Below are 24,284 nucleotides of genomic sequence, written 5' to 3'. Positions count from 1 at the left end.
TCGAGCCAGGCTGCCCAGCAATGCCCTGAAAAATGGACAATTTGCAATGACCAATTAACCTACTAACTGGCATGTTTTGACCACGGAGGAAACTAAAGCATCCAGAGAAAACCAATCAGTTATGGGGAGAACATACAAACTCTGTACAGGCAGTGGTGGGAATTGAATCCAGGTCACTTGTACTGTAAAACGTTGTGCTAACCACTACACTACCATGCTGCCCCTCTTCTTATTGCTACCGTCGAAGGAGGTACAGCAGCCTGAAGACACACACTCAGTGCTTCAGGAACAGATTCTCCCCTCTGCCATTAGATTTCTGAATGGACAATAATTATTTTTTATCTTTGTATTGTAACTTTTAGTAATTTTTTTAAGCATTGCACTGTACTACAACTGCAAAACAACATGCTTCAGCGATAATAAACCTGATAGACTTCAGGAAGGGTAAGACGAAGAAACACATACCAATCCTCATTGAGGGATCAGAAGTGCAGAGAGTGAGCAGCTTCAAGTTCCTGGGTGTCAAGATATCTGAGGATATAAACCTGGTCCCAATATATTGATGCATAACAAAGGCAAGACAGCGACTGTACTTCATTAGGAGTTTGAAGAAGTTTGGTATATCAACAAATACACTCAAGAACTTTTATAGTTGTACTGTGGAGAGCATTCTGACAGGCTGAATCACTGTCTGGTATGGGGGTGGGGGTGGGGAATGTAGCTACTGTACAGGACTGAAAGAAGCTGCAGAGGATTGTAAACTTAGCTCCATCTTGGGTACTAGCCTACAAAGTACTCAGGACATCTTTAGGGAGCGGTGTCTCAGAAAGGCAGCGTCCATTATTAAGGACCTCCATCACCCAGGGTATGCCCTTTTCTCACTGTTACCATCAGGTAGGAGGTAAAGAAGCCTCAAGGTACACACTCAGCGATTCAGGAATCAGAATCAGGTTTATTATCACCGGCATGTGACGTGAAATTTGTTAACTTAGCAGCAGCAGTTCAATGCAATACATAATGTAGCAGAGAGAGAGAGAAAAAAATAAGAAATAAAAAAAACTTAATAAATAAACAAGTAAATCAATTACATATATTGAAAAGATTATTTAAAAATATGCAAAAACAAATTCTGTATATTAAAAAAAGTGAGGTAGTGTCCAAAGCATCAAAGTCCATTTAGGAATCAGATGGCAGAGGGGAAGAAGCTGTTCTTGAATTGCTGAGTGTGTCATAACCAACGTCTCAAAGCATTTCATCACTGTCGATCTGAGTGCTGGCAGGCGACAGCTTCTTCCTCTGCCATCCAATTCCCAAATGGACATTGAGCCCTTGAACACTACCTCACTTCTGTTTTTTGCATGATTTTTAATCTATTCAATGTACATATACTATAATTGATATATATTTTTTCCTCTCTTCTATATTATGATTTAGAGGTTGGTCTGATTCCAGCACAATCGAACCCAACATCACCAGGAGCACTCCTCTGAACACAGTCACTGTATCTTCCTTTATTTATGGTACATTATTTTACAGATGTATAAAAATAATATTTTCATGCAGAAAGGTTTGCACCAGCTCTGATTATGTCCTGGTTTCCTAATAGTGGTAGCAGCCAAAGGCAGCAGCAACGCAAAACAGGCTGTCCTGAAAGCAGAAATAATAGAAATAATTAGTGATACGGCACAATACACATTCAGTGTACAGCCATTATACATCATACTGCATAAGTTGGTGGGGTGGAGATATGTCTCTACAAAGGAGGTGTAAGGTACTTCATCTCTTCGCTAGCCTGCAGGTCACCCTTGGGCAAGGTGTAGCACCTGCTTAGCAACACTCCCCCACCCCCCAACCCTGATCAGGGCCACATGAAGCTATATGAGCAGCTGGTGCATACCACAAGTCCTGGTTATGTGACCACTGACACCAGGCAGACAATCGCTGAAGAGTATTGATAATGGCTGGAGTCACCCATTTTGTAAAGACACTGCCCAGCAAGCAATGGCAAAGCACATCTGTAGAAAAATTTGCCAAGAACAATCATATTCCTGACACCTGGGAGGCAACAAACCATCCGGGAATCTCATTCTCATCCACAGAACCTCCCTTCTGTTTCCCTGACCAATGCATCCCCAATCACCACAGCTTACCTCTTCACCCCCTTTCCCTTCTGTGTCACAGATCCAGACTCAGTACCAGAGACCTGCTCGCGACGGCTTCTCCCTGGTAGGTTCCCCACTCCCCCCCACCCAAACGTTATGCAAAGTGGTATACTTATTATTGAGAAGAACGACCACTGGGATATGCACTAGCTGCCTATTCTTACCCTCACTGGCACTTGGCACAGGAAGTAATCCAGAGATTACTACCCTGAAGGTCCTGCATTTCAACTTTTTTACCTAACCTCCTATATTCTCTCTCCAGAACCTCTTTGCATTTCCTTTACTGGTACCAATATGTACCATCTGCTCCCATAACTATGGGATGCCCTATCACTACTCCACTCCTCTTCTCCCCCCTTCCCTTCTGAGCCACAGAGCCAGACTCAGTGCCAGCCAGAGGCTGCTCACTGTTGCTTTCCTCTGCTAGGTCATCCCCTCCCCCCAGCAGTATCCAAAGTAATATACTTATTAATGAGGGGAACACCACAGGAACACTCTGCACTGGCTTCCTATCCCACTTCCCTTTCCCAACAGTCACCCAGGTACCTGCCTCTTGCAGCTTAGAGGTGACTACCTGCCTGTAGCTTCTATGAGCCGAATGTCATTGAGCTGTAGCTCCAGTTCCTTAACACAGTTTCTAAGGAAGTGCTCAGTGCACTTCATGCAGATGCAGTTATCAGGAACATTGGAGGTTTCCCAAAGCTTCCACATCTCACACAAGGTATATACCACTAACCCTGGACCAATTCCCAGCTCAGTAGCTATGTGCTAACTGGAAAAAAAAACTTACTAGGAATTTACTAAGAGCCTGAATCTGTACTTGTCCAAGCCTGTTCTCACCCAAACCTATTGAGTCAATGTCAGACCACTCTAACTCTAACACTGCTCCACTCCAACAATGGCTGTTCCAACCATCTTTATATAATTATAATAAAGTACTTTCTTTATTCTTTATATAATTCTAGTAAAGTACATTTTATAACCTTTAATGTGTGTACAGTGAATCCTTTGATTACTGCTTAATCAGAAGAGAATAAGGAACAAATTTTAAAATACTTCCACTACACAGTCAAACAAGATCCAATAAAAACACCAACTGCCTTAACCTTCCTGGAATCATTATCTTCCATTCCTGTGGTAAGGCACTAGAACTGTTCACATTAACCCAGAAAATTGACTTCCCAAACTACAGAGTCTTTCATGGCCTCTAGAGTTGACAACATACGTTGCAGTTAATGAAGGAGTCACTACTGTGATTTACGGTATGTGACAGCCAATGGACCCAGTACAAACACCCATACAAAGCCATGATAATGGCCACATATAGAGTGAATAAACATATATACACTGAAAATTCTCTCTTTGTGAATCCCATACCCTGGCTCACTGGGAAAGATAGATAAAGGAAGATTGGTGTTATTTATCACATGTACATTGAAATATTTAAACATAACAGTACGATGCATTGTTTCCATCAACAACCAACACAGTCTGAGGATGTGCTGGGGCAGCCCGCAAGTCTCACCATGTTTCCAGTGCCACCAATAGCATGACCACGTTACTAATGTGGGAGGAAACCAGAACACCCAGAAGAAACCAACATGGTCACGGGGAAAACATACAAACTCCTTAGAGAAAGCGATGGGAATTTAACTGGGTTTCCTGGCACTGTAAATCATTACACTAACTGATACACTACCACGTTGCCCTCAGTATGCAATTAATAAAAAAAAATTGAAACGTATGTCACATCTTAAAAGAGTGTTGAGGTACTAACAGTCCAGAAGATATGAGAGTCTGGATTCTCCAAATTCCTGTGGACTGCTGAAGGGTCTTGTCCCAACATCAACTGTTTATTCCTTTCCTGACCTACAGAGTTACTCCAGTATTTTGTGTGTGCTACAATGTATTTGCTACATTTACAAAGACACATGCAAAAATGCATAGGATCAGAAAAGGATGCAGCACCCTCCATCATGGGCACAACCTTCTCTGCCACTGAGGACATCTTCAAAAGGAAATGCTTCAGGAAGGCAGCAACTGTCATGAAGGATCATGACCACCCAGGATATGCCCTCTTCTTATTACTACCATAACAGAGGAGGTACAGGAGCCTGAAAACCTACACTCAACATTTCAGGAACAGCTTCTTCCCCTCTGCCATCAGATTTCTGAGCGATCCATGAACCCACGAATACTACTCACTATCTTGCTCTCTTTTGCAAACACGAGGAAATCTGCAGATGCTGGAAATTCAAGCAACACACACAAAATGCTGGTAGAACACAGCAGGCCAGGCAGCATCCATAGGGAGAAGCGCTGTCGACGTTTCGGGCCGAGACCCTTCGTCAGGACTAACCGAAAGGAAAGGTAGTAAGAGATTTGAAAGTAGTGGGGGGAGGGGGGAAATGCGAAATGATAGGAGAAGACCGGAGGGGGTGGGATGAAGCTAAGAGCTGGAAAGGTGATTGGTGAAAGTGATACAGAACTGGAGAAGGGAAAGGATCATGGGACGGGAGGCCTCAGGAGAAAGAAAGGGGGAGGGAGCACCAGAGGGAGATGGAGAACAGGCAAACAACTAAATATGTCAGGGATGGGGTAAGAAGGGGAGGAGGGGCATTAATGGAAGTTAGAGAAGTCAATGTTCATGCCATCAGGTTGGAGGCTACCCAGCTGGTATATAAGGTGTTGTTCCTCCAACCTGAGTTTGGATTCATTTTGACAATAGGGGAGGCCATGGATAGACATATCAGAATGGGAATGGGACGTGGAATTAAAATGTGTGGCCACTGGGAGATCCTGCTTTCTCTGGCGGACCGAGCGTAGGTGTTCAGCGAAACGGTCTCCCAATCTGCATCAGGTCTCACCAATCTATAAAAGGCCACACCGGGAGCACCGGACACAGTATACCACACCAGCCAACTCACAGGTGAAGTGTCGCCTCACCTGGAAAGACTGTCTGGGGCCCTGAATGGTGGTGAGGGAGGAAGTGTAAGGGCAGGTGTAGCATTTGTTCCGGTAACAAAGATAAGTGCCAGGAGATCGGTGGGAAGGGATGGGGGGGACGAGTGGACAAGGGAGTCACGTAGAGCATACATCTCACAGCTACCTGGACTATTCCTCTTCCCACCCTGTCTCTTGCAAAAAGGCTATCCCCTTCTCACAATTCCTCCATCTCCGCCGCATCTGCTCTCAGGATGAGGCTTTTCATTCCAGGACGAAGGAGATGTCTTCCTTTTTTAAACAAAGGGGCTTCACTTCGTCCACCATCAACTCTGCTCTCAAACACATCTCTCCCATTTCCCGCACATCTGCCCTCACCCCATCCACCCGCCACCCCACTCGGGATAGGGTTCCCCTTGTCCTCACCTACCACCCCACCTGTCTCCAGGTCCAACGTATAATTCTCCGTAACTTCCGCCACCTCCAACGGGATCCCACTACCAAACACATTTTTCCCTCCCCCCCCCTGCTTTTCGCAGGGATCGCTCCCTATGCGACTCCCTTGTCCACTCGTCCCCCCCATCCCTTCCCACCGATCTCCCTCCTGGCATTTATCCTTGTTATCGGAACAAATGCTACACCTGCCCTTACACTTCCTCCCTCACCACCATTCAGGGCCCCAGTCCTTCCAGGTGAGGCGACACTTCACCTGTGAGTCGGCTGGTGTGATATACTGTGTCCGGAGCTCCCGGTGTGGCCTTTTATATATTGGTGAGACCTGACGCAGACTGGGAGACCGTTTCGCTGAACACCTACGCTCGGTCCGCCAGAGAAAGCAGGATCTCCCAGTGGCCACACATTTTAATTCCATGTCCCATTCCCATTCTGATATGTCTATCCATGGCCTCCTCTATTGTTAAAATGAATCCATACTCAGGTTGGAGGAACAACACCTTATATACCAGCTGGGTAGCCTCCAACCTGATGGCATGAACATTGACTTCTCTAACTTCCGTTAATGCCCCTCCTCCCCTTCTTACCCCATCCCTGACATATTTAGTTGTTTGCCTGTTCTTCATCTCCCTCTGGTGCTCCCCCCCTTTCTTTCTCCTGAGGCCTCCCATCCCATGATCCTTTCCCTTCTCCAGCTCTGTATCACTTTTGCCAATCACCTTTCCAGCTCTTAGCTTCACCCCACCCCCTCCGGTCTTCTCCTATCATTTCGCATTTCCCCCTCCCCCCACTACTTTCAAATCTCTTACTACCTTTCCTTTCGGTTAGTTCGGCCCGAAACGTCGACAGCGCTTCTCCCTATAGATGCTGCCTGGCCTGCTGTGTTCCACCAGCAATTTGTGTATGTTGTTGCTCTCTTTTGTATTACTTACTTAATTTTTTATATATTCTTATTGTAATTGATATGCCCCTCGGACAGTTCAAGCCTGGCTGTGAAAGAGGGAGGGTTGGGCATGCAGCTAGCAACCCTATCCGGTATAAACCCAGAGCTACAGAAACAGCAACAGAATCTCTGAAGACCACATCCCTGGAAGAGAAAGGATCTTCGAAGATGGGCTACACCTGGGGACAACATGAAAGACTGGCCCAGGACAGCGGACTCTGGCCTGCTGCTGTCAGCAGCCTATGTCCCAGTAGGGGTAATGGGCTTAACTACCTTATTGTTATTTATAGATTAGTTATGTACCGCTGACACAAAACAATAAATTTCACAACATATGTCAGTGATAATAAACCTGATTCTGTTTCACTTACATTCATGAACACTGCCTGTGCAAAGTTATCCGTGTCGGCATCCCAGAAGCAACGCGCAGCCATCCTGAAGGAACATAACAGATAATTTTTATAGTGAGTAATGCTTTAAGAAGTAATCATATATTTCATTTTCTAAAGTGCCTCGTGTTCCTTTCAGAAATACAGTACCAAAAATACATTACAGCCACTATTGTGATGTCAGAAACACGGTAGCCATTTCGTTCATAGCAAGAACCCACATGGCACATTTTTTTATTTAGGTAGATATTATTTGAGAAATAATGGTGTGGGATACAGAGTGACTACTGTGTTTTTCTTCTAAGTAGTTTTCACTGGCTTTCATACTCATCATGGTAACAAGCCTTTCTTGGCCAACAAGCTCACACCACTCTATTACACCCATGAAACCAATTAACTCATTAACATGTATGGAATGTCTCTGTAATATGAGAGGAAACTGGAGCACCCAGAGGAAACTCACCTTCACCGGAGAACATACAGACAGCAGCAGGAATGAACACGGGTTCCTGACGCTATATTAGCATCATGCCAACTGCTAGGCTATCGTACCATCATTCTGCGTACGTCGTGATTTAGCACAGCATCTGAAGGTGTTCCCTGAGTAGCACTCCCTCAGTACTACTTTGGAGTATCAGCCTGGGATTTTTCTGCTTGCGTCTCTAGAATGGGAACTGAAAACAGGAACCATCTGTTTCAGAAGCAAGATGTCTTACGTACTCCCTCGGGATAGAGGATGACTGTGCTTCCCCACCGGTCACTGACATCAAGTTAATTCTCACTGACATTTGTTGCTAAAGAGAAACAGTGAGGTAGCATTCATGGGTTCATTGACTGTTCATAAATCTGATGGCAGAGGAGAAGAAACTGTTCCTAAAACATTGAGTGTGTGTCTTCAGGCTCCCATACCTTGCCTTGATGCTAGTATTGAGAAGAGGGCAAGTCTTGGATGCTGGGGAGACTAGTGTCCACGATGGAGCTGGCTGAGTTTACAACCCTCTGCAGCTTTTTCCGACCCTGTGCAGTGGCCCCTCCATACCAGAGAGTAATGCAACCTGTTAGAATGCTCTCCACGGTACACCTGTAGAAATTTGCTAGTCTTTGGTGACACACCATATCTCCTCAAACTCCAAAGGAAAGGTAGACTAACTCACCTACTGAAATAATAAAGTATTGTGGGTTGATGCCAATGCGGTAACCACAGCTCTTTCATCGATGAGGTAGGTGGTGGCCAAAGGTTGAGTAGGTGGGTGGTTTGACTGGTAGTGCAGCTCTGTCTGCCTCTGACAAGGGGCTTCTGTATGCTTCCAGTGCACTTCCTCACTGTTCTCAATACCATCCCGAATACTACCTCGCAGTTCACAGGCCAGACATTCCCAGAAGTTGCGGGTAGCTTCACTTTCAAATTCACATTTATTGTTATTGCTTCAGCCCACGATGTTGTCCTAAACCAATTAAAAGAGTAATCAAATGACCAAGTAAACTAATCCCTGCTGCCTACATAATGTTCATATCCCACCATTTTCCTCATATTCATGTGAATATCTAAACATCTTTTAAAAATCCTGAATGTATCCGCCTCGATCCGCCTGGAATGTATCCCAAGCAGCACATTCCAGACACCCACCACTATGTGTAAAACATTTGCTCCTCACATCTCCTTTGAAATTACCCCTCTCACCTTAAAAGCATGCTTTCTGCTATTAGACATTTCAACCCTGGGAAAAAAACACTGTCTGTCGACTCATATCCTCATAAACCTCTATCAGATCTCCCCTCGGCCTCTACTGCTCCAGAGAAAACAACCCAAGTTTGTCCAACCTCGTTACAGGCTACACATACCACAGGAGTAATGAAACCCTGCAGCTGCATCACAAAACAAATTATATGTGAATTATACAAACTTATACGAGAACAATTAGAAGAAAAAAGCAACCAAGTCCGTATTAGTGCCAAGTGCTCAAAATAGTCCTAGTTGATTTGACACATTTCACTGTTTCAATGTTCATGTGACAAATAAAGCTGACCTTTCGTACTGCTAAACTGTAATGAGTAGCGTTGTGCCGGCTGGTTCAAGAACAACGTAGTCAGTGTTTCTGAGCCATTGATGCTGAGACTTTGTGATATCCAACAGATTAAGCAAACAACTTCTCTGCTTGTTGGAAGAACAGTTGCAAGGGTTTATAAAACCCAAGGGGGTAAATTCAAAGGAGACTTGAGGGGGAAGGTTTTTTTTACAGAGAGGGGTGGGTGTCTGGAATGTGCTGCCTGGGGTAGTGGTAGAGGCAGAAACATTAGAGACTTTTAAGAGACATCCGTGCACCACTTTGCTTTAAATTAACTGTTCAGAAGCTTAAACTTCTTCAAACCCTACTTTCTAAACTTGATAAACCTGAAATGTTTGATGCTTGGAATTCTTCTAGTCACAGGATTAACTAAGGGTTTGTACAGAGCTGTGGCTGTGGGAGGGAATCTGCCTTCATCCGGCAAGCTGGATCTTTCTTCCTAGTCAGTGCTGTTTTTGTTGGTAGGAGTCAGTGTTGGCCCTCATCCAACTAGCACAGCATCACACTTCAGCTTCAGAGGGCTTAATTTTACCCCCTTACAATCCCGGTTCGTCTGTCCTTATAGAGCATCAGATAGGCCAGCACCGTAGGGTAGCAGTTAATGCTTCCCTTTACAGAGCCAGCTATAAGATCGGGGTTCCAATCCTATTGTGTTGGTAAGGAGTTTGCTATGTTCTCCCCATGACCGCATGGGTTTCATCCAAGTGCTCCAGTTCCCTCCCACTGTCCACAGATGTATGGGTTAGTAGGGTAATTGGTCGTATGTGTGAAATTGGACACCGTGGGGTTGTTGGGCCGGTATGGCCTGTTATTGTGCTGTATCTCTAAAACTGAATAAAAATTAAAATAAACATTCACAAGAAAAACAAACTACCCAATTTTAACAAAAATTGGTCTACTGTACCACAAAGTGACAAAGTGCATAGTGTTGCTAAATCCTAGCAACGTGGATTTTGCAGGTTGGCTCAAAGTCAAAGTAGTTTATTATAACCATATAACCATATAACAATCACAGCACGGAAACAGGCCATTCCGGCCCTCCTAGTCCGTGCCGAACTCTTAATCTCACCTAGTCCCACCTACCCGCACTCAGCCCATAACCCTCCACTCCTTTCCTGTCCATATACCTATCCAATTTTACCTTAAATGACACAACTGAACTGGCCTCTACTACTTCTACAGGAAGTATATGTCAGAGTATATTATCAGAGTATATGTCACCATTGAGATTCATTTCTTGCAGGCATTTACAAGAAAATAAAGAAATACAACAGAATTTATGAAAATCTTTACATAAACAAATACTGGCAAAAAAAATATGCAAAATTAACAAATTATGCAAATTAAGATAAGACTGAGAACATGAATTGAAGGCGAGTCTGCAGGTTGAGGCACCATTGAGGCTTCAATCCCACACCTCCAGGTTCAGAAACAGTTATTACCTCCAGCCATTAGCGTCCTGTACTGGTCTGGATAACTTCACTCACCTCAACACTGAACGGATTCCACAACCTACAGGCTCACTTTCTGACTCAACAACTCATGTTCTCAGTATTATTTATTTACTTTTTTAAATTTTTTATTATTATTTACAGTTTGACTTCTTTTGTACAGCACAGTGGCTGTTTGTCAGTGTTTGTATGGAGCTTTTTCATTAATTCTTTTAAATTTCTGTTTTACTGTGCATGCCCACAAGACTCTCAAGGTAGTATAGTGGATTACAGTTAATTGGACCATCGGTTAATCGTGACAGCTGCTTATTTGGGACAACTCTTAAGGAACAAAAACAAATTGAGAAAATAACCTGGATATCCTTTGTTTAGTTGGGACACTATGCCGCTTAATTGAGATAGGAGACAATCAGTCACATGCACTTTTGTGGCTGTTAGTCATAGAGCAAACAGTTGTGTCAGTTGCATGTGCTTGTGTGAAGTTATTCATTTGGATCAACAGAGACTGATTCAAAAAGCAGTGATTTTTGATATTTTGGGGTTTTTTTACTTCAAATTTTTTTGAGACCCTTGCCCTGAAAAGATTTGACACCAGCCAAAAATATTACCTCATTGGACCTAATTAAAAGCCATCCACCTAACACCCCTCATCGTCAGCTGGCAGAGATAACTGGAGTGGTGAAATCTACTACGTATTTCACGCTTGATACATCAGCAAGATAAACTGTGTGAAGAATGGACATTACACAAGGAACATCCCTGGTTGGTTGTCTCGATGGAAATGTACACACCACATTAAGTACAAGACAGCACACAGTGAGAAAGGAGCAGTAACATGGAAATATACAAGACTTCCTGACTTGCTTCAAACATTTTGAGCAGATGATATCTACAATAGACCTATTTTTGTGTCACACCAGACAGTTCCCTTTGCTTCAAAAACATAAAACTATCAGTTTCAAAGAAAGCAATGAGCATATAACTGTAGTGTGTTGTTCAAAGATATCAGGATCTGATAAAAATAAATTGTTGGTTATTGCGAAAAGTGTTAAACCTTGATGCTTTAAGCAGCTAAGAATGGATAGTATACCAATCAAGTACTGTGCCAGTGTACTATCCTTTCTTGGTAACCATACTAACTAATGCAGTTTATACCACTGTACTACTATTGGTAGTGTTTTAATTTGTTCTGTATTTCATTTAAATAAATGATTTGATATTCAGTTAAACAGTAATTTGTCTTTTATATACCTTTTTTAACTATTTTCATGAAACTTCAGATAATTGGAGCAGCCACTTAATTGGTTCCAATATGTCCTGCTTAACTGCAATAATATATTTACTATGATCAGAAATTTACTTTGAACTTTTAATGTTGGTTCAAGAACCACCTTCAAGGAAACTTTAAATCTTTTCCTGTTCACCTGGTAATCTCCTTGATAGAGCATGGAAGAGAGTACTTCGTTCAGGAATCTGTCTATAATCAGGACTCCAGCAAACTTGGAGGAATTTGCAGTAACTGTCCTAATGAAAGGGCTCAGCCTGAAATGAAGACTCTTTATTCCTCTCCACTGATGTTGAGTGAGACTGATCTGTTGAGTTCCTCCAGCATTTTGTGTGTGTTACAATGGATTTCCAGCATCTGCAGAATCTCGTGTTTCAGATTTTGCAGAGACAGTTTTTCTCCAGCGCACTGCGGTGCCTGCGTTAGGTAGTCCAGGCTTCAGGACACACAGAGAGCAGGAATCACTGCTGCTCATTAGACCAGCAGCTTTGTTCCCGGTACGTGATCATGATCTCCAGAGGCTGAATTGGCATGGGAGACAGTGGTGAATATCATAGTGTCATAGAGCACTGCAGCACAGAAAACAGACCCTTTGGCTCATCTAGTTTGTGCCAAACTATTATTCTGCCCTCCCTACACCTCCCATCCAAGCTTCTCTTAAATGTTGGAATTGAACCTACACCCACCACTTCCACTGGCAGCTCACTTCACACTCATGCCACCCTCTGAGTGAAGAGGTTCAAGTGTAAATTCAAATTTGTTGTCATTCAACCATACACATGTATATAGCTAAATGAAACATCATCCCTCTGGGGCCAAGGTGCAAGACACAGTACATATAGTCGCACCTGTATTTACAATTCAGCACATACAAGCACAAAATAATATTAGCACAAATATTAGTGGCATGGCCTGAAGATTGACAACTATTGTTAGCAGCATTTCAGATGGTGATGATGAGTGATAGATCAGCTGATTGAGTGGTGTCACAATAACAACCTTGCACTCAACGTCAGTAAAACCAAGGAATTAATTGTGGATTTCAGAAAGGGGAAGTCAAGGGAACACACAGCAGTTCTCCTCGAGGGATCAGAAGTGGAAAGAGTGAGCAGTTTCAAGTTCCTGGGTGTCAGCATCTCATAGGATCTATCTTGGACAACTGAACTGATTCGGATTCTGGTTTCAAAAATGATAAGAGGCCGACAATGAGTCGACAGCCGCTCAATAGAGGTTAGAGATTCTAGTGTTCCACCAACATCTAAAAGATTAAATTCTTACGCAGATTTAAATTACATCCTCCTTTTCTTGTAACTATATCCCTTATTCAGCAGCTTCTGGCACATCGGCCTTCACAAATCAGAGTACTGAGAACAGGAGTTGCAATGTTATGTTGAAGTTGTATCAGACGTTTGTGAGGTCAGATTTGAAATACTGTGTACAGTTTGGTCACTTACCTACAGGAAAGAATTGGAGAGTACAAACAAAATTTACAAGGATGTTGTCGGTACTTGAGGATCTGAGTTGTAAGGAAAGGCTGAATAGGTGACGTTTAGTCCCTGGAGTGTAGGAGAATGAGGGGAGATTTGATAGATGTATACAAAATTATGAGGGGGTAAGATAGGGTAAATGCAAGCGGGCTTTCTCCCCTCAAGTTGGGAGAGACTAGAACTACAGGTCATAGGTTAACAGTGAAAAGTGAAAAGTTTAATGGGAACACGATGGGTAACTTCTTCACTCAGAGCATGGTGAGAGTGTGGAATGAGCTGCCAGCAAAACCGGCAGATACGGGTTCGATTTCGACATTTAAGAGAAGTTTGGACAAGTAAATGCTTAGGAGAGGTATGGAGCCCAATGATCGGGGTGCAAGGTAGAAAACCAGGCTGACACATACTAGATGGGCCAAAGGACCTGTTTCTGTGCTGTAGTGCTCTATGACTCTATAAGCAGCAAGACATTAACACCTAACATGTCAAGCCCCTTAGGATCACATATGTATCATTAAGCTCAACCTACCTACCCCATCAGAAGCTTGTCAAAGTCCCCTGTCCTGAGCCAGTCTTTCAAATTGTCCCCAGGGGTAGCCCATTTTGAAAAATCCTTTCACTGCCAAGGATGAGGTCTTTAGATCTTCTGTTAGTGTTTCTGTAGGCTTTGGTTTTTACGCGATGGGGTTTCCAGTCCCATGTCTAAACCTTCCCCTTCCCAGGCTTGGGACTGGCTATGGCAGAATTCAGACACCGCACCGCCACCGCCCCCCCCCCCCCCCCCCCACCATTCTCCTACCTTCTAAAGATCTCACCTTTTCAGTCATTTCTATGAGACAACCTTCACACCTGGGGAATCTGACCTGCCTCCATTGTTAGCATACTCTTTTTTCGTGAGAGATTGGAGAAGAAGGGACAGTGATCCAGTGATTTTCTGACCCATATACTCAGCTCCACTCTCACTTAGCCCCACACAATACTTGTGGAAAAGCATAAAACATAGGTTGCTTATTATGACAACACTCACAAAGGAGAAAAAGGCACAACCGGTTCATTGTAGCACTTATGTTCCATACGAGCCTCTCCCATTTCTTCACAATTCCCTTCATCTCATCCTAGTAGACTTAAAGGGGTGACGATTTACAAAATCATGATTGCATAGCTGGTCACAGTCTTTGACCCAGGGTTGTGAGCCTAAAACTAGAAGACATACACTCGGCGACCATTTCATTAGGTACACCTGTATATCTGCTCATTAAGGCAAATATTTAATCAGCCAATCATGTGGCACCAACTCAATGCATAAAAGTATGCAGGCATGGTCAAGAGGTTCATTTGTTTTTCAGACCAAACATCAGAATGGGGAAGGAATGACCATAACGATTGAATGATATTTGGTGTCAGGCGGAGTGGTTTGAGTATCTCAGAAACTGCTGAACTCCTGGGATTTTCATGCACAACAACCTCTAGAGTTTACAGAGAATGGGGCAAAAAAAAACAAAAAAAAATCCAGTGAGTGGCAGTTCTATCGGAATTGTGAAGAATTGGAAGAGGCTCGTATGGAGCGTAAGTGCTACAATGAACCGGTTGTGCCTTTTTCTCCTCTGTGAGTGTTGCCATAATAAGCAACCTATGTTTTATGCTTTTCCACAAGTTTTGTGTGGGGGATAAGTGAGAGTGGGGCTGAGTATATGGGTCAGAAAATCACTGGCTCACTGTCCCTTCTTCTCCAATCTCTCATTATAAAAGTGTATGCTAACAATGCAGGCAGGCCAAATTCCCCAGGTGTGAAATTGTCTTATCAGAAATGGCTGAAAAGGTGAGATCTTTAGAAGATAGGAGAATTGGGAGTGGGGGGGGGGGGGTGTCTGAACTCTGCCATAGACGGTCCCATGGATAAGGAAAGATTTACAGGGATACAGACCAAATACAGATAAATGTGTGGGACTGGCACAAGGAAACAACTTAGTCAGCATTGACAAACTGGGCTGAAGCGTGTTTCCATGCTATATAATTTGGTGACTCATACAGCCACAGAATGCTACAACACAGAAACAGATCCTTAAGCTCATCTGGACTATGCTGAACTGTTACTCTAACAAGACCCATTAACCTGCACCTGGACCTTGGCCTCTGTTTCCCTCCCATCCATGTATTTATTCAAACTTCTCTTAAAATGACTAGGTCAATATGTAGATAAATCTACAGGAGAGGCTGTACTTCATCTGGTACTGGGGAATGAACCTGATCAGGTGTCAGGTCTGAGAGTGGCAGAGCATTTTGGAGATAGTGGTCACAATTCTATCTCCTTTGCCATAGCATTGGAGAGGGATAGAAACAGACAAGTGTGGAAAGCAGTTAATTGGAGTAAGGGGAAATATGAGGTTATCAGGCAGTAACTTGGAAGCATAAATTGGGAGCTGATGTCCTCAGGTAAATGGCAGAAATGTGGCAAATGTTCAGGGGACACACACAAAATGTTGGTGGAACACAGCAGGCCAGGCAGCATCTATAAGGAGAAGCACTGTCGACGTTTTGGGCCGAGACCCTTCATCAGGACTAACTGAAAGGAAAGATACTAAGAGATTTTAAAGTAGTGGGGTGAGGGGGAAATGCAAAATGATAGGAGAAGACTGGAGGGGGTGGGATGAAGCTAAGAGCTGGAAAGGTGTTCTCCTATCATTTTGCATTTCCCCCTCCCCCCACTACTATCAAATCTCTTACTATCTTTCCTTTCAGTTAGTCCTGACGAAGGGTCTTGGCCCGAAACGTCGACAGTACTTCTCCTTATAGATGCTGCCTGGCCTGCTGTGTTCCACCAGCATTTTGTGTGTGTTGTTTGAATTTCCAGCATCTGCATATTTCCTCGTGTTTGCTCTTTAAATGTTCGGGGGATATTTGCGTGGCGTTCTGCACTGGTACGTTCCAATGATACAGGGAATGGATGGTAGGGTACAGGAACTGTGGCGTACAAAGGCTTTTGAAAATCTAGTTAAGAAGAAAAGCTTACGAAAGGTTCAAAAAATAGGTAATGATAGAGACCTATTAGATTATAAGGCTAGCAGGAAGGAGCTTAAGAATTAAGCTTAAAAATGATGGTGGGTCTCATCAGCAAGAACGATGAGTCAGCTTACAGAGAGGAGGTGCAGTGGCTAACGGACTGGTGCAGAGCCAACAACCTGTCTCTGAATGTGAACAAAAGAGATGGTTGTTGACTTCAGGAGGGCACAGAGCGACCACTCCCTGCTCAACAACGATGGCTCCTCGGTAGAAATCGTTAAGAGCACCAAATTTCTTGGTGTTCACCTGGCGGAGAATCTCACCTGGTCCCTCAACACCAGCTCCATAGCAAAGAAAGCCCAGCAGCGTCTCTACTTTCTGCGAAGGTTGAGGAAAGTCCATCTCCCACCCCCCATCCTCATCACATTCTACAGGGGTTGTATTGAGAGTACCCTGAGCAGCTGCATCACTGCCTGGTTCGGAAATTGCACCATCTCGGATCGCAAGACCCTGCAGTGGATAGTGAGGTCAGCTGAGAAGATCATTGGGGTCTCTCTTCCATCCATCACGGACACATACACTACACGCTGCATCCGCAAAGCAAACAGCATTATGAAGGACCCCACGCACCCCTCATACAAACTCTTCTCCTTCCTGTTGTCTGGGAAAAGGAACCAAAGCATTTGGGCTCTCACGACCAGACAATGTAACAGTTTCTTCCCTCAAGCTATCAGACTCCTCAATACCCAGAGCCTGGACTGACACCTTACTGCCCTATTGTCTTGTTTATTATTTATTGTAACGCCTGAACTGTTTTGTGCACTTTATGCAGTCCTGGGTAGGTCTGTAGTCTAGTGTAGTTTTTTTCTGTGTTGTTTTTTACGTAGTTCAGTCTAGTTTTTGTACTGTGTCACGTAATACCATGGTCCTGAAAAAACGTTGTCTCATTTTTACTATGTACTGTACCAGCAGTTATGGTCGAAATGACAATAAAAGTGACTTGACTTAACTTAAATTAGGAGAGCCAGAAGGGGCTATGAGAAGGCTTAGGCGAGCAAGATTAAGGAAAACCCCAAGACATTCTACAAGTATGTGAAGAACAAGAGGATAAGACGTGAGAGAATAGGACCAATCAAGTGTGTCAGTGGAAAAGTGTGTATGAAACCAGAGGAGATAGCAGAGGTACTTAATGAATACTTTGTTTCAGTATTCACTATAGAAAAGGATCTTGACGATTGTAGGCTGACTTACACTGGATTGAAAAGCTCGAGTGTATAGATATTAAGAGGATGTGCTAGAGCTTTTGGAAAGCATTCTGTTGGATAAGTTTCCAGGACTCACGGTGGTGGTGTGTGTATTTACATCAACACGGAATGGTATAAGAACTTTGTGCTGGTTTCCAGACACTGCTCATGGCTAGTGGAGTTTGTGGCTGTTAGATGCAGACCATATTATTTGCCACGGGAATTCACCTCTATCCTTATATTCGGTGTCTACATTCCCCCAGCGCTAATGCTAAGGAGGCGCTCTGTGAACTATTAGCGAGGGGCTATTAGCGAACTGCAGAATGCACACCCTGATGGTCTGTTTATTGTCGCCGGTGATTTTAACCACGCGAACCTTAAGTCAGTGCTCCCCAAATTCCCTCAGTATGTGGTCTTTGCAACGAGAGGGGAGAACGCATTGGACCTGGTTTACACAAACATCCCCAACGCTGTTATGCTAATCCCAGCATACAGACCGCTCGTCAGGCGCTCCAGACCAGTTCAGAAGCAGGTGAAAACCTGGCCAGCAGGCGCCATCTCTGCTCTTCAAGACTGCTTTGAGCACACAGACTGGCACATGTTCAGGGAGGCTGCAACCGATGGCGACTCTACCAACTTAGAGGAGTACACAGCATCAGTGACCAGCTACATCAGCAAGTGCATTGATGATGTTACTCTGTCCAAGACCATCACTATATGTGCTAACCAGAAGCCATGGATGACCGCGGAGGTGCGTGCGCTGCTGAGGTCCCGTGACTCCGACTTCAGAGCAGGCGACAAGGCAGCTCTAACAACAGCAAGGGCCAAACAGTCCCGGGCCATCACAGGGGCAAAGCATGCACACGCCCAGCGAATCCACAGCCACTTACAGGACAGCGGCGACATGCAGCGCATGTGGAAGGGCATCCAGGACATCAGCAATTACAGGACAACTTCACCTGACTGTGCGGGTAATACCTCCCTCCCAGATGCACTGAAAAACTTCTACGCCCAGTTTGAGGCGGAAAATGATGTGGCAGTGCGGAGGTCCACCCACCCCACTCCAAATGGCCAGTGCTGTGTCTCACCGTGACCGATGTGAGAAGAACCCTGTGCAGGGTCAACCCACGGAAGGCTGCTGGACCAGACAACATCCCTGGTAGAGTGCTCAGAGGATGTGCAGACCAGCTAGCAGATGTTCTCACTGACATCTTCAACATCTCCCTGAGCAGCGCCACCATTCCAACGTGCTTCAAAGCCACCACCATTGTCCCCGTGCCGAAAAAGTCTTCAGTGTCCTGCCTAAATGACTACCGTCCTGTTGCACTTACATCCATCATCATGAAGTGTTTTGAGAGGCTCGTCATGAGACCCTGCTGCCCCCCCTCACTGGACCCCCTGCAGTTTGCGTACTGTCCCAACCGCTCAACAGATAACGCCATTGCCACCACCCTCCACCTGGCCCTAACCCACCTGGACAAAAAAGACACATACGTTCGGATGCTGTTCATAGACTTCAGTTCAGCATTCGACACAATCATCCCTCAGAAACTGACTGGAAAGCTGAGCCTACTGGGCCTGAACACCTCCCTCTGCAACTGGATCCTAGACTTCCTGACTGGGAGATCTCCATCAGTCCGGATCGGGATCTCCAACACCATCACACTGAGCACGGGGGCTCCCCAGGGCTGTGTGCTCAGTCCACTGCTCTTCACTCTGCTGACCCATGACTGTGCTGCAACACACAGTTCGAACCATATCATCAAGTTCGCAGATGACACGACCGTGGTGGGTCTCATCAGCAAGGACGACGAGTCAGCTTACAGGGAGGAGGTACAGTGGCTAACGGACTGATGCAGAGCCAACAACCTGTCTCTTAATGTGAACAAAACAAAAGAGACGGTTGTTGACTTCAGGAGGGCATGGAGCGAACGCTCCCTGCTGAACATCGAAGGCTCCTCGGTAGAGATCGTAGAGCACCAAATTTCTTGGTGTTCACCTGATGGAGAATCTCACCTGGTCCCTCAACACCAGCTCCATAGCAAAGAAAGCCCAGCAGCGTCTCTACTTTCTGTGAAGGCTGAGGAAAGTCCATCTCCCACCCCCCCATCCTCATCACATTCTACAGGGGTTGTATTGAGAGCATCCTGAGCAGCTGCATCACTGCCTGGTTCGGAAATTGCACCATCTCGGATCGCAAGACCCTGCAGCGGATAGTGAGGTCAGCTGAGAAGATCATCGGGGTCTCTCTTCCTGCCATCACAGATATTTACACTACACGCTGCATCTGCAAAGGAAACAGCATTATGAAGGACCCCAAGTACCCCTCATACAATCTCTTCTCCCTCCTGCCATCTGGGAAAAGGCACCGAAGCATTCAGGCTCTCACGACCAGACTATATAAGTTTCTTCCCCCAAGCTATCAGACTCCTCAATACCCAGAGCCTGGACTGACACCTTGCCCTATTGTCCTGTTTATTATTTATTGTAATGCCTGCACTGTTTTTGTGCACTTTACGCAGTCCTGTGTAGGTCTGTAGTCTCGTGTAGCTTTCTCTGTGTTGTTTTTTTTTACGTAGTTCAGTCTAGTTTTTGTACTGTGTCATGTAACACCATGGTCCTGAAAAACGTTGTTTCATTTTTACTATGTACTGTATCAGCAATTACGATCGAAATGACAATAAAAGTGACTTGACTTGACTTGACCAGACGAGTTATACCCCAGGCTACTGTGGGAGGCGAGGGAGGAGACTGCTGAGCCTCTGGCAATGATCATCAATGGGGACGGAGGATTGGAGGGTTCAGATATTGTTTCCTTATTCAAGAAAGGGAGTAGAGATAGCCCAGGAAAGTATAGACCAGTGAGTCTTACTTCAGTGGTTGGTAAGTTGATGGAAAAGATCCTGAGAGGCAGGATTTATGAACATTTGGAGTGGTAGAATATGATTAGGAATAGTCAGCATGACTTTGTCAAAGGCAGGTCGTGCCTTACGAGCCTGACTGAATTTTTTGAGGATGTGACTAAACATATTGATGAAGGTAGAACAGTAGATGTCGTGTAAATGGATTTCAGCAAGACATTTGATAAGGTACCCCATACAAGGCTTATTGAGAAAGTAAGGAGGCATGGGATCCAAGGGAACATTGCTTTGTGGATCCAGAATTGGCTTCTCCACAGAAGGCAAAGAGTGGTTGTAGACGGGTCATATTCCGCACGGAGGTCAGTCGACAGTGGTGTGCCTCAGGGATCTGTTCTGGGACCCCTTCTCTTCGTAATTTTTATAAATGACCTGGATGAGGAAGTGGAGGGATGGGTTAATAAATTTGCTGATGACACAAAGGTTGGGGGTGTTTGGATAGCGTGGAGGGCTGTCAGTTGTTACAGCAGGACATTGATAGGATGCAAAACTGGGCTGAGAAGTGGCAGATGGAGTTCGACCCAGAGTGTGAGGTGGTTCATTTTGGTAGGACAAATATGATAGCAGAATATAGTATTAATGGTAAGACTCATGGCAGTGTGGAGGTTCAGAGGGATCTTGGGGTCCGAGTCCATAGGACACTCAAAGCTGCTGTGCAGGTTGACTCTGTGGTTAAGAAGGCATACGGTGCATTGGCCTTCAGCAACCGTGGGACTGAGTTTAAGAGCCAAGAGGCAATGTTTTAGCTATATAGGACCCTGGTCAGGCCCCACTTGGAGTACTGTACTGTGCTCAGTTCTGGTCAACCTCACTACAGGAAGGATGTGGAAATGACAGAAAGGCTGCAGAGGAGGTTTACAAGGATGTTGCCTGGATTGCGTAGCATGCCTTATGAACATAGGTTGAGTGAACATAGCCTTTTCTCCTTGGAGCAACGGGGGATGAGAGGTGACCTGATAGAGGTATATAAGATGATGAGAGACATTGATCGTGTGGATAGTCAGAAGCTTTTTCCCAGGGCTGAAATGGCTATCATGAGAGGGCACAGTTTTAAGGTGCTTGGAAGCAGGTAGAGAGGAGGTTTCAGGGGTAAGTTTTCTACGCAGAGAGTGGTGAGTGCATGGAATGGGCTGCTGGCAACAGTGGAGGAGCCAGATATGATAGGGTCTTTTAAGAGACTCCTGGACAGGTACATGGAGCTTAGAAAAATAGATGGCTATGGGTAACCCTAGGTTATTTCTAAATTAAGTACATGTTCGGCACGGCATTGTGGGCTGAAGGGCCTGTATTGTTTTCTATGTTTGATGTAAGTCAAAGTCAAAGTAAATGGGTGCCACGTTGCCACGCTATTACAGCTCAGGGTGTTCCACAGTCCAGAGTTCAATTCCAGCACCACTCTGTACGAAGTCTCTGTACATCCTCCCTGTGAGCTGCATGGGTCCAAAGGCAGACCAGCTCGGTTAATTGGTCATTGTAAACTGTCTCGTGATTAGGTTGTGGTTACTCGGGGCACTGGAGATGGTGGGGTTGTGTGGCACTAAATAAATAAATACATTTATTATCAAAGTATGTATATGTCATAGACTACCTTGAGATTCATTTTTGATTGGCATTTACAGGAAAAAAGAAATACAATAGCATTTTATGACAAATTATACATAAGCAGGCAATACTGACAACATCCAAAGTGTCCTTGACAGTGGTTGTGGAATCGGTTCAGCGTAGTGATGAGTGAAATTATCCACAACACTTCATGAGCCTGATGGTTCTATGGTAATAACTCAAAATTTATTATTTTTTATTTAGAGATACAGCGCAGAATAGGCCCGTCCAGCCCACCTAGCTACTCCACACAGCAACCACTCATCTAATCACAGGACAATTTACAATGAACAATGAACCTACTAACCTTATGTCTTTGGACTGTGAGAGGAAACCGGAGGACCCAGAGGAAACCCTTGCAGTTCACGGGGAGAACACAGACAATACTGGAATTGAACCCGGAACTGCTGCGCACTCCGAGCTGTAACAACGTTGCGCTATCCGCTACACTGCCGTGGTGCCCATTGGTTGTAGGGTACTTATAAGTGAGTTTGTAGGTTGTGGTATCAGTTCAGAGTTGTGATCACTGAACTTATCCACGCTACTTCAGGAGCCTGATGGTTGTGGGGTAATAATTCGAAATGTTGCAATCGAACTCTACTCATTCCACACTCTCACCACCCTCTGAGTGAAGAGGTTCCCCCTTATGTTTCTCTTAAATATTTCACCTTTTATCCTTAACCCAGACATGTAATTCTAGTCTCACCCAACCTCAAAAAGCCTGCTTGCATTTACCCTACTGATACCCTCATAATTTTGATAAACTCTATCAAATCTTCTCTCAATCTTCTACACGCTGGTGAATAATGTCTTAACCTATTCAATTCCCAGCAATATAATGTAAGTTGTCTCTGCACTCTTTCAAACTTATTGATATTTTTCCTGTAGCTGGGTGATGAGTACTGTATACAATACTGTAAATCTGGCCCCACCAAGGTCTTATACAACTTCAACATAACATCCCAACTCCTGTACTCAATACTTTCATTTATGAAGGCCAATTTCCCAAAAGCTTTCTTTGTGACTCTACCTCCTGTGATACCACTTTCAAGGAATTATGGATCTGGAGGAGACTTGGAGACCCTGCTTTGTGGATCCAGAATTGGCTTGCCCACAAAAGGCAAAGGGTGGTTGTAGATTGGTCATATTCTGCATGGACCAATAGTGTTCCACAGGGATCTGTTCTGGGACCCCTCCTCTTTGTGATTTTTATAAATGACCTGAATGAGGATGTAGAAGGGTGGGTTAGTAAGTTTGTTGATGACACAATGGTTGGGGGTGTTGTGGATAGTCTGGAGGGTAGTCAGAGGTTACAACGGGACATCGGTAGGATGCAGAACTGGACTGAGAAGTGGCAGATGAAGTTTATCCCAGATAAATCTGAAGTGGTTCATTTTGGTAGGTCAAATTTGAAGACAGAATATAGTATTAATGGTAAGACTCTTGACAATGTGGAGGATCAGAGAGATCTTGGAGTCCGTGTCCATAGGACACTCAAAGATGCTGCCCAGTTTGACGGTGTTGTTAAGAAGGCGTATGGTGTAATGGCCTTCATCAACCATGGGATTGAGTTCAAGAGCCATGAGGAAATGTAACATCTATATAAGACTTTGTTCAGACCCCACTTGGAATACTGTGTTCAGTTCTGGTCACCTCACTACAGCAAGGATGTGGATATTATAGAAAGGGTCCAGAGAGGATTTACAAGGAAGTTGCCTGGATAAGAGAGCATACCTTATGAGATTAAGTTGAGTGAACTTGGCCTTTTCTCTTTGGATAACGAAGGGTGAGTGGTGACCAGATAGAGGTGTATAAGATGATGAGAGGCATTGATTGTGTGAATAGCCAGAGGCTTTTTTCCAAGGCTGAAATGGCTAACATAAGGGGGCACAGTTCAAAGGTGATTGGAAGTGGATATAGGGGGGATTTCAGGGGCAAGTTTTTCACACAGAGAATGGTGAGTTTTTAAGAGACTCTTAGATAGGTACATGGAACTTAGAAAAATAGGGGGCTACACTTTAAGGAAATTCTAAGCAGTTTCTCGAGTAGGTCACATGGTCAGGATAACATTCTGGGCCGAAGGGCCTGTAATATGCTGTATATATCTGTTCTATGTATTCCCAGATCCTTCTATTCTACTGCACTCCTACCGTTCACCTTGTAAGTCCGTCCAGTCTGTGCCAAACTACTATTCTGCCTAGTCTAATCAGCCTGCACCCAGACCATAGCCCTCCCATCCATGTACTTCTCTTAAATGTTGCAGTCAAACCTGCATCCATCATTTCTGCTGGCAGCTCAGTCCGCACTCTCATCATCCTCTGAGTGAAGAAGTTTCCCCTCAAGT

At 44.6% G+C, this 24,284-nt stretch overlaps 1 protein-coding gene across 1 annotated transcript in view; it reads right to left on the bottom strand.

The window, feature by feature from the left end:
- Positions 1–1,491: 1,491 nt before the first annotated feature.
- Positions 1,492–24,284, bottom strand: part of LOC140725784 (dynein light chain Tctex-type protein 2B-like) — a 70,029-nt gene continuing 47,236 nt past the window's right edge. Inside the window, exons 4-5 of the mRNA XM_073041689.1 lie at positions 6,873–6,936; positions 1,492–1,647 (exon numbers count right to left, since the gene is read on the bottom strand). Coding sequence (XP_072897790.1) covers positions 1,600–1,647; positions 6,873–6,936 — 112 coding nt within the window. The 3' untranslated portion in view covers positions 1,492–1,599. The remainder of the gene's footprint in view (positions 1,648–6,872; positions 6,937–24,284) is intronic.

This window comes from Hemitrygon akajei, chromosome 3, assembly GCF_048418815.1.
Source record: "Hemitrygon akajei chromosome 3, sHemAka1.3, whole genome shotgun sequence".
Taxonomy (NCBI): Eukaryota; Metazoa; Chordata; class Chondrichthyes; order Myliobatiformes; family Dasyatidae; genus Hemitrygon; species Hemitrygon akajei.
The sequence above is the reverse complement of the archived record's forward strand: the minus strand, read 5'-3'. Positions and strand labels throughout refer to the sequence as shown.